The sequence below is a fragment of the Pteropus alecto genome, unplaced genomic scaffold (assembly GCF_000325575.1).
Source record: "Pteropus alecto unplaced genomic scaffold, ASM32557v1 scaffold86, whole genome shotgun sequence".
NCBI lineage: Eukaryota > Metazoa > Chordata > Mammalia > Chiroptera > Pteropodidae > Pteropus > Pteropus alecto.
Genome location: NW_006442109.1, coordinates 17,816,859 through 17,828,174, shown reverse-complemented (window position 1 = coordinate 17,828,174; position 11,316 = coordinate 17,816,859). Strand labels below are relative to the sequence as shown.

Genomic DNA, 11,316 nt, shown 5'->3' with positions numbered 1-11,316 from the left:
CTCTCAGGGGAGGAGGGAGCATATGAGAATCGCCTGTGGGGCTTTATCAGCCTCCGCCTCAGAATCATCTCAGTCAGTGGTTCCACTGAACATGAAAATCACATGGAGAGCTTTCAAAAAATATCAATGCCTAGGCCCCATCTGTGGTGGGTTTGTAATATCTCAACTCGGCTAGGTTGAACATTTCCTAGAATTTCCTTTCCAGTCAGGGTGGACTTCAAGATAGATTTGGGGGAGATTTGGAGGAGGCAAGTGAAGCAGTAACCATTCTGTAGCTCTCATACACTGTCACTCATCTGCTGGGTCATCTCGTTGGCATAAGTCAGCAACCAGACCTGTACCTGCTCCACTTCCCCAAGATCCTCCTTCAGCTTCTCCGACTCCTGGGCCAGGTGTATGTATTTAGCTCTGTGAAAGGGGCCCGGCCTGCTGTAAGACATCCTCATTATCCGGGTAATGACCGATATGGGGTTCCATCATTACGGGTCCTGGCTGCTTCTTGTTCTCCTACTTTAATTCCATCTCCCTCCCTCACTGCTCATCCTGTGGACATCCAGCTTCAACATCAGACTCAAAACGACACCTTACAGAGACTGCTTAACCAGCTCCTACAAGTGCATAAGGTCAAATCCCTGTAAAAAAAATCCCTTTATATATAAGTATGTTTATTCAACTGAACATTGCCTGATAAACCACTTCTGATAAACCACTCCAGACCAATTATGTCAGAAGCTCAAAGGTAAGGCCTAGACAGGAGTATTTGTCCAAAGCTCCCCAGGTGCTTCCAACGTGATTCAACACCTCCTACCCTTGAGTGAAAACCTCCACATCCTACTGCAAATCCTTGCCAGAGTAAGCCAGCATAGTTGATGGCAACCCCCGCCCCCCATCCTTCCTGGTGAGTTAGACTTGAGAAAATTTTTAAATCTTATTCTAAAAAAGAGAAAAATAAATAAATACATAAAATCCTGTTCTGCCCCACCGTACATACTTTCTCTGATTTAGTCCTTTTCCACAAATCCAGTCTCTACCCACTTCACAGATCACGGCAATCACCCTGTGTTTAATCTTTCCTCCTTCCATTTCAACCCACCCACAACCCCCAGACTGATCGGGGAAAGTACTCAGAGCATCCCTCCGTGTTCAAAGGCTTTCAGCAACTCCCTATCCCCAAGAAACCAATTCTACTCTCCTAACTTGGTATTTGAAGCTCCCCAGACTCTGGCTTCTTTCCACTTGGCCAACCTATCCTTCCGCTCCCTTTCCAATGTGAATCCTATCCTTGAGTACTTTCTGAACCACCATCAGCCCAAAGAGCAAAGCAGTGGTCACACAATGAAAGACAAAAGGCCTCCTCTGCCCTCCTTGGATTCTGCCTAACAACCAAGGCCACTAGCCAAGTGACAGCCCCATATACCACACCACTCCACGCCACCACCACTCTCCTTTCCCTTCCTTCTCAATCGTACTTGCTGCCTCCCGCTTATTTAGGGTAATGCACATACATTTGAGTTCTCATTGTAATAGAAGTAGAAAGTACAAATTCCTTTGTAGAAGTGCCCTTGACATATAATAAGCAGCAGCTGACCCCTCTTTTCATGTCCAGTTAATGCTGCTGTTACTGTGATCCTATTCCCAGATCTCAAAGAGGAAGAGAGTATTTAGTTAATTCTCCACCACAAAAACACAGCCTAAACCAAAGAGGATATTCAGTTTTTTCTCTCCCAGCATAGAAATTTCAAAGCCCATAAGGCCTTCTTGTATGTAGTAACATATGAACTAGCTTTTAAGTTTCCTTGCTGAACATAGAGTTTCCTTATCCCAGGGGTCTCCTTCTTGCACATTGGAAAGGGGGCCTCCCACCATTAGGGCATGTGCCCTTAGAGAGGCCTTTCTTCAAACACCAAGAGATTGAGAAGGCCCTAGTCCAATGCTTCTTCTACGATTCCCACTATCATCTAATATTAAGATGCAGAGTATTTGACACTTTCCAAGGTCTATATCTGAGCATTTCAATTTTTTGCTTTTGTCTTTCTTATTATCCATTCATGTTTAAATTGGAAATGTTTTCTTCAGATTTTCCACAAAAATACTCACCCATATTTCTCTGCAAGTCCTCTGGCTTCCTCCTCCTTCACTACTCTCTGTTCTTCCAGATCACTTTTGTTTCCACATAACACTATATCTGGGTTTTCACAATATGCATGCACTTGTAGCTGGCCTGTTAATATAAGATCAGATCATTTATTATAGGTAAACAATAATGTAAGTGTATGCAAAAGTGCTTTGAAAACCGTAAGGGGATATAAAGGACTGATATAGTGCTTCCAAGCATCAGTAATCTAATCCGTAAAGCTGAATGGATAAGACAGAGAGGTAAAACTACTCTTGTCCTTAAACACATACGCCAGCTTATTTACGTCAGAGAGGAATCGGAAACTTCGCAAACTCTCCAAAGGTACACCTACATATTCACACACACACTCACACACATACGCACACACTCACACGCACACACTCAAAACATGTGGCAGTCTTTTTTATGAAGGCCATCTGAAAAAAAAACTTGGAGGATTTCCTAGTGTTTATTGCTAATCTTAAAGCTCTATGTATCATACATTTTCCCTCTCCAGCAGTGATGTTTTTTAAAAAATTGTCTTCCTATAAACTAACCTATTTCTATCTGAAATATTTTTCATATTTTTCTATTATTCTAAGGCAAAATCATTTCATTTAAAACAAACAAGATACAGAATTAAATAAAGAGCAAAACCCCTGAATAAATAGTTAACGATTTAGTCACCAGAACCAAGAAAAAGCAGACTACGATTCTTATTCCACAGTTTTTATTCTCTTTCACAGTTTTAATTTCTTTTCGCCTGAAAACCTGAAAATTATAGGCATAATTTTAAAAAGCATTTAAATCAAACAAAAGAGCTTCACTAAGCTAAATAGTTTAATCTCCCAAAGAAGGAAAATAAAGTATTATTTCTTACTCATCACACTCCATAATGAAATTAAAGCCCAACTTTCACAAAGTTCGTGGCCTAATTTATTTTTTTATCGTGGTTAACCAGAAAAGTGTTGACATTTTAGTTCCTCATTACAAAGTCATGTTTATTATATCTTATCAAGAGAAAGTCAAGGTGGCAAGCATTTACTGGGCTTTAAGGAAGGCCTGATACTTGGTGTAGAATTTCAAGGCACTGACCTTTGCCCTCAAGGGACAACCAGGGAAACAAGAACTATACAGGCAAGACCAAACTCTGTCGTTTCTAATAACTGCCATACCTTTTCTTTTCTCCAAGTCATTACATAGTGCTGTCCCCACACCCTTGAATACCCAACCACAACCTTCCTTCAGAGACTCCCCACCCTTCCTTCAAGACTTGCTTCTCAGTTATCTCTACTGTGAAACCTTTCTGGTCTCCAGAGTGGCTCTGTGCTCTGTTAACACTTTATATGTCCAGTGTCATGGTTATAAGCATGTTCAGGACCCAATGTGTCTAAGGTTGAATCCTGGCTCTGCCATTTACTAGCTGTGTCACCCTGAGAAACTGATTTGACTGCACTTTGTCTCAGTTTTCCCATTTGTAAGTGGAGATAATAAAGGTACTTACTTCATAAGGTTAAATTGAGGACTGAATGAGTTAATTCAGTGACTCCTCAGGTAAGGTCCATAGACCAGCAGCCTTCAAATGTGTTAGAAATATAAATTCTCAGGTTCCCACCCCATATCTACTGAGTCAGTAATGCTGGGTATGGGGCCCAGAATCTGTGTTTTAACAAACCCTCTAGGTAATCCAGGTGCACACTCACACTTGAGAACCACTAAGTTAATACATTAAAGCAAGGGTCCCTAACGCCCAGGCTGTGGGCCAGTACAGTCTGTGGCCTGTTAGGAACCAGGTCACACAGCAGGAGGTGAGTGGCAGGTGAATGAACAAAGCTTCATTTGTATTTGCAGCCGCTCCCCAGCACTAGCATCACCACCTCAGCTCCACCTCAGATCACCAGGCATTAGGTTCTCTCTCATAGGAGCACCATTCCCTAGTGCCAAAAAGGTTGGGGACCACTGCATTGAAGCATTTATAAGTGCTATGTAACTATTACCAGTAGCAATGTTTAATAGCGTTTATTTGTGGGAGTCTGGGAAGTATGATTATTGGTGATTTTTCTTTTTTTTTTCCTAATTTTTCTACAAAGAATGTGAGTTATATAAAAAATAAATTAATCAATTCTTTTTTTTTAAAATCTCACTAATAGAAAAGGCACATACGTAAATAACTACAACTCAAGGTGTTATGTGATAAGGATCTTAAAAGTAGTACAAAAGTAATAGGAGTTAAAAGGAGGGGAAACATTTAATTCAACTAAAGTTATCACAGGAAACTTTATGGGGGCCATATTTTTTCAGATTTTAAAGAATAAGTAGAACTCTAATCAGTTAAAAAATGGGCACGAGTGTGAGGAGGGCTTTTTGAACAAAGGAAATAATAGAAATAAAAATATACATGTAAATATATATTACAAAATATACACTACAAAAACATATAAAATACATCCCTGTTAGGCTCTTGTACCACACCATTTATGTGAGGCGACAGAAGAAAGTTTAGAAATTTAGGCTACTTTAAAATTTCCTTACTAAATATTCTGCCACTGGATAAGGAATGACCATGGGTATCCTCTGAGCTTATCCTCTGAGCTTCAGGAAGACAGGTGAGTGAAGATGACGTTGCCCAATTCCTTTCAGATTTCAAATTTAGGCCCAGAGAACTCAGCTCTCTGTTCAGTCTCCTGAACTCTGCGGGGCTCACCTTTGGACTCTTATACCCTTCCCAAAAGGGCATGGAGAGATGTCGAGTCAAAAGAGAAGGGAATGTGAGGCAGCTCTGGAGAAGCAGAGGGAGAGTGAACACCAGCTATCCATTTCCCAGGGCCATCAGGGCCCAGGAGTCAGTTCCTTATTTAATACAACACTGTCTCTGTTCTGGTATGCACCATGTGTGTGCAAAGATGGATGGATGGATGGATGGATGGATGGATGGATGGATGGATGGATGGATGGATGATGATAGGTAGACAGATAGATAGACATATGCATATACATGTATACATACACATACATATATATGTATATATTTTAAACTATTATTTAGTTGAATATTCCTGATTTATCTAGATTATATAAGTTAGATAAATTTATATGTTAAATTAAAAAGAAAAAATGAATGATCTCTATAATACTCAAAATGCTAACAGGCGTTTTTACTCCTAATTAAGATTTATTAACAACTCTAACTCTGAACATTATACCTTATTAAAAAAAAAAAAAAAACAGGATTGGGGAGAAGGAGGATCATTTTCATTGAATATATTAAATCTTCAATATGTATAAGTTTTATTTACCTAACTAGGCAGGAAGGATTCTTTACTCTATAAGGAAAACAGAACAAAATATATGCATATCCATTATTTCACATATATTAAGCCCAGATGGGCAAAATTTATATAATGTCTCAGAGTTTCCCTTTCTATCTATGGAAAAAGAAGTGGGTTGATGATCTTTCAATGCTCAGGTTCTATGAGCACATGTCTAACAAGGGTCCTTATAAAGAAAAGCCTTAAGAAAGCCCAAAAACTTGTTCTGATGATGATCCAAAGGAGAGGATGAGGAGCAAGGGCTGAGGATAAAGCACTAGAAATAGCCACCATCATTCAGCTGAGGTCAGCTCAGCCAGGCATTTAATTAAGTGAAGTCCAGTAAGCATAACTAAATTTGGGGAAATTATATTTAAAGTATTAAATAGGTCTTCAACTTTCAGGGATCAACTTAGTTGAGAAAGAGCAAAGAAGGCATTGAACTGAAAGCCAAAATCTCCCTGCCCTTGAATAAGTCTATTGCTAAGGCTCAGTGTCATCCTAAAATAGGGACACACCACCTGAATGTCCTCACAGGGTGGTTGTGAGGATCAGATACAAGTGTGTGAAAATGCTTTGGAAATCACAATGCACTACACTAAATTATTTATTTAAAAACTCATATTTTTATTTTTTAGGCGAGGCAACCCTTGGTTGACCTCACAGATTGCAAGGACCTTGTCAGCTTACAATCCTTTACTTTTTTATTTTTTATGCCTACAGCACCTGGTCTTTCTAGGTGGTCTCCCATCCAAGAACTAACCAGGCCTGACCCTGCTTAGCTTCCAAGATCAGACAGGATCAGATTTATTCAGCGTAGCATGGCCATAGACAAAAAAAATATTTTTAAACTAAAGTTTTCTGCTATCAAAACCACAGCCAATTACCTTTTCATAATACCAAAACACCAAGCAATTTTTAAGTAGGAGATTTTTTTTTTTTTTTAATATCTTCATTTTAAAGATTTGGATATTAAGAATTTAACATCAAAACATTCCCCAATAAATTCTCTAGGTTTACATTAATATAACCAACGGAGGAAAGTATACAAATACAAGCTATTATTTGGTCAAGTAGCAGGATTTAAAATGGCTACTACCAATCATTTAAGAGATTAGGATCTCTTGGAATAAAGGTTTATAAATAATATGCTGGGAACCACTTGCTGAAGCAGTTCTAGAGTTGTTCATGACAGAGTCCTCCTGGCAAATGCTCTGGCCCTAAAAGCAGAAAAGGGATCTCTAAACATAGAGACATGGAGCCAGTGTTATAATCCGTTAAGCCTTCAAAAGGTATTTATGTCTGTGTATTATGGGTTTTAAATCCTGGGGTGGTACAAAACTTGATAGCACACAGTAGGCTGGCAGATACTAAATGATTTAACTTCTCTATGCTTCTATATCCTCATCTATAAAATGGGGATAAGAGTCCCCTATGTGGAAAAGACTAATAAAGAGATTACATGGAAAGCACTGCCTTATACCTAGAGCATAGGTAGTAGTCAACGAATCAAAGTCAGCGTGACTAGGAATAGCTGAGTATTTCAGTTATCTTTGTCTTTAAACTAAAAGCTTTGCTCTTTTAAATGCCATTTTAAATAGTACTAGGATTTCCCCCAAAACAATTTACAACAAATGTAGAATATAAGAAGGCATTTTATTATAGGGAGCAGGAAGCTGGGAGAAAATAACACTTACTTATCCAGTTTCTGACATTGAGGAAACTTTGCTCATTTGTCAGATCAAAAAGCAGGAGAAACCCCATGGCATCTCTGAAGAACGCTGTTGTCAAGCTCCGAAACCTAGGAACGTAAAAGCAGACTGGTCAGCTAAACCATGGTCCCACTCCTGAAATAGAAAGTTACAACAGTGCCCTCAACCTCTTACAATAGATAATCAATAACAAATTAGATGTTTAATGTGCCACTGTTCCTAATAACTTCATATTACATATGCACTGTATAGCTCTTAGTTACATAAAATTTAGTCAATTATGCTTTTATAAATGATACCTTCGACAGTATAAAATTATGTGTATAATCAATTGACTGGGTATCTTATAAAATATAGTAAATAGCTATCTTGAGCAAAAAAGAATATTTGAAAATATATCTGGAGTTTATTAAAATGCCAGTAATTATCAAAAGTTATACTTGGAATTCTTAAAAATAAAGGCCTGTATAAATTAAATTTTTTTAAAAAAAATTAGATGGTGATATTCCAAAAGTATATGACAGTTATTTATCATTTATATAAGTTACTGTGTTAACAGATCATACAATTTGAACACCCAGCCTGCTAGACAGCCTGCTAGACAGGGATGACAAGAATTAGCTTGTGATCTTTTAGTCTCACCCAAGAATTTATTGTACAATTAAGAATTAATAAGGCCAAAAGAGATGGTGCTTGCTGTGTGTTTTCCTTGTCCTGTGAAAGCTTGGCTTGACTTGACATTACAATGTGTTCCATTACGACTTCTTAATTTTAATCTCTACAGAGTCTCTTATCATTGATAAGCAATTTCTTCGGCTTTAAGGTGGGAGTAGTATTTACTCAGTCTCTGTGCTTTCTTGGTACTCTCTTTCCCAAGGCCTTATGCTGCTGTCTCCCCTTCTCTCTTATTCTAACAGCTTCCTCTTACTTTGCCTTTATGCAAAGCCTTCAACTGACAGGGAAGAAAATACTGGTATGAATATGTCATCTAATCTGCTATTTTAAGTTTTCTCAAATATTTCTAATTAATGTTTTTATAAAAACAATGCTTACCTTTTAAAGATACATACCAAAATAATTATGAATGAAATAATCTGATTTGGAATTTGCTTCAAAAGAATTTGGGGGAGAGGTGAACAGGAATAAAGGGTAATAAGACTGGCCACAATTTGATGACTGTTAAAACTAGGAAATGAGTACATGAGTTCATTGTACTATGCTCTCTACTTTTGTGTATATGCTGAAATTTTTCATAATAAAAAGTTAAAAAAAAAATCCTTCAAGGAATTCGTGAGAGAAAACAGAAGCCTTAACTAACTAAAAGCAACTTTACATCAATATTTCACGTAACTTATTTTGGTCAAGCAACTTCTCATCATATGGTTTAATTCCAACCAGATTTTTCCACTAGGTTTTAACAATCAGGTAGGAATAATGCGTGTAAATCTGTAGCTTTTTTGTGGCTGAGTAAATAGCAAAAGTAATTTGAGAAAAGTGTACAAGCCTTAAAAAAAAAGAAAAGAAAAGAATCCATAAGTAAGATGGTCCATTTAGAAAAGGATTCATTTTCTCTTTGACCTTGTATGAAATAAAGCCACCATTATCATCTCAGACTGATCGATTTCCTGCTAATTTGGTAGCATGTCTTATCCAGATGCAAATCGACTAATCAGCTAACCTTTTCCTGTGCATGGTCACGGTATTAAAAGTGTAGTTGTTTTCTCCTTTCCTCCAGCATGAAATACATAACTGAAAATCTCATACCTCTCCTGCCCTGCTGTGTCCCACAACTGAAGGTGGATTCTCTGGCCTCTGCCAATGGCTCCATCTGGCCCATTGGCTCTGTACACCTAAAACAGCAAAATAAGAGAAAAAGAGAACTTCTGAAACCAGCTTCTGAACTCTTCTCACTTTCCTATTCAGTACATGTTCCCTGAGCATCTGAACTTCTAAAGAAAATCCCATTGGAATACAAGTTTATTTGTATTTTATCCCAAATAATTGTCTTTGGATAATGTAATAATTTGCATTAATATATATACATTATATATTTTTGTAAATGTATTATGAAATGTATAAATAATACATAATTTATATAAAAATAATAATCAGCTCACCTTTCCTCAAAGTTACCTCAGATCACTTATTTCAAGAAATATTATCTTTCTGTGACTTTTCCCTATCCCATCTTTAAAAAGTACTCTAAAACAATTTTATAGGAAAGAACTGTGAAAATCTCTTTCTCCATAAAAGCAATGAAAACACTGGCAAAAACTCAAAATCAACTTTATAACTCTGAATATCAGTAAAAACAGTAAGTTTTGTACTGTTTTAACTTGTCCTATTCTCATCCCCCTCTCCCCACCTCCACAGTAGTCTTGAAAACCAATAGATGCATAACTATGATAATTGTGAAAACCATCAGCACAGCAGCCATAGGCAGTGGAAGCAAAACAGATTTGGAGCTTCCCCCAAAGTCTCATCCCCAGAGAACTGAAAGCCACCTTGTAAAGCTCCATTCTCAGGCCTTGTCTTTATTTTACCCGACTCAGAGCTGGCTCTATGAGAATAATCCTATACTTAGGGCATTGCTGAAAATAATCAGTAGCAAGTATTTAACATCTCAGGTACCAAAGGCAGCAATACCATTTGGAGTTACCAGAAGTCTAACTTAAAAAAGAAAAAAAAAACTTAAAGAAAAAAAATAGGAAATGAGGTGTCTATGGGGAGATTTGCAAAGTTCCAAAATATTCCTTGGAATCTACTGCTTATGGGTAGAGCTGTATATAGGCTTAGGGTATATTTGAAAAGGGCCTAATCTCTCACCTCTGGCTGACCTTGAAGCTCTTCTCAAGCATGAAGTGAAGGCTAAGGCAGAATTGTAAACTGCCTAAAGGAGCATTAAGCACATGTCCCAAAACACACACACACACACACACACACACACACACACACACACACACATTCCCTTAGAAAAAGCTGAGAGGCTAAGTAGTTCAAGGAATTTAAGAAACTCTCTGTCCATTAGTTGACCACTAAGTTAACTGAGCAGAGACTTCAGTAGCTGCACATAACAAAGAATACAGACCTTAAAGAATTAACCCCAGAATGTCATTAAACAAACAGACAGCAACAACAATACAAAAAACAGCAAAAACAAGAAACTCTCAGAGCAGAAAGGAGTCTGACCTCCAGAGTTACCACATTATATTATTTTAAATGTCTAGTTTTCAACAAAATTTATGAGACACACAAAGAAACAGGAAAGTAAGGCCAATACTTTCCCATACACAGGGAAAAAACCAACCAATATAAATCATTAGTGAGGAAGCCCAGATGTTGAACTTATTAGACAAAGGCTTTAAATCAGCAATTATAAATATAGTCAAAGAACTAAAGGAAATTGTGCCTAAAGAATTAAAAGAAAGTATGAGAATAATTCCTTACTAAATAGAGAATGTCAATAAATATAAATATTATAAAAAGAAGTAAATAGAAATTCTGAAGTTGTAAAGTATATTAACTAAAATGTAATATCTACTAGAGGGGCTCAAGAGCAGGCTTGAACTAGCAGAAGAAATAATCAAGTTGAAGATACATCAATTGAGATTACCTAGTCTAAAGCACAGAAGGAAAAAAGAATCCAAGAAAAAAGAGTTTCAGAGGTTTACCAAACATCATCAAACATACCAACATATACATACTGAAAATCCTATAAAAAGAGGTGAAAAGAGGCCAAAAATTTTTTTGAAGAAATAATAGCCAAAAATCTCCCAAATTTGATGAAAAATATTTACCTGCACATTCAAGAAACTCAGCAAACTCCAAGAAAGATAAACTCATAAAGACTGACTAGATACATCATCATCAAACTTTCAAATCCAAAGAAGCTTAAAAGCAGCAAATGAAAAGTGAGTCCTCACATACAAGGGATCCCAACAAGACTGGAGTTGATTTGACTGGAGGTCAAAAGGCAGTAGGATAACATAATCAAAATACTGAAAGAAAAAAGACCAGCAACCAAGAATTCTATATCCAGCAATGCCATCATTTAAAATTGAAACAGAAGTTAAGATATCTCCAGATAAACAAAAATAGAAAATTCATTGCTAGCAGAACTGCCTTATAAGAAATAATAAAGATAATGCTTCAGGTTGAGATGAAAGAACACTAGGCAATA

General features: G+C 37.1%; 1 protein-coding gene and 1 pseudogene across 2 annotated transcripts in view; both read right to left on the bottom strand.

Moving 5' to 3' along the window:
• Window positions 1–11,316, bottom strand: part of RAB27A (RAB27A, member RAS oncogene family) — a 66,543-nt gene that overhangs the window by 9,181 nt on the left and 46,046 nt on the right. For both annotated transcript variants that reach the window (XM_015596144.2, XM_006920342.3), the window contains 3 exons: window positions 8,901–8,986; window positions 7,122–7,225; window positions 2,098–2,221 (listed from right to left, as the gene is read on the bottom strand). In XM_015596144.2, coding sequence (XP_015451630.1) covers window positions 2,098–2,221; window positions 7,122–7,225; window positions 8,901–8,986 — 314 coding nt within the window. The remainder of the gene's footprint in view (window positions 1–2,097; window positions 2,222–7,121; window positions 7,226–8,900; window positions 8,987–11,316) is intronic.
• Window positions 6,139–6,257, bottom strand: LOC112469773 (annotated as a pseudogene).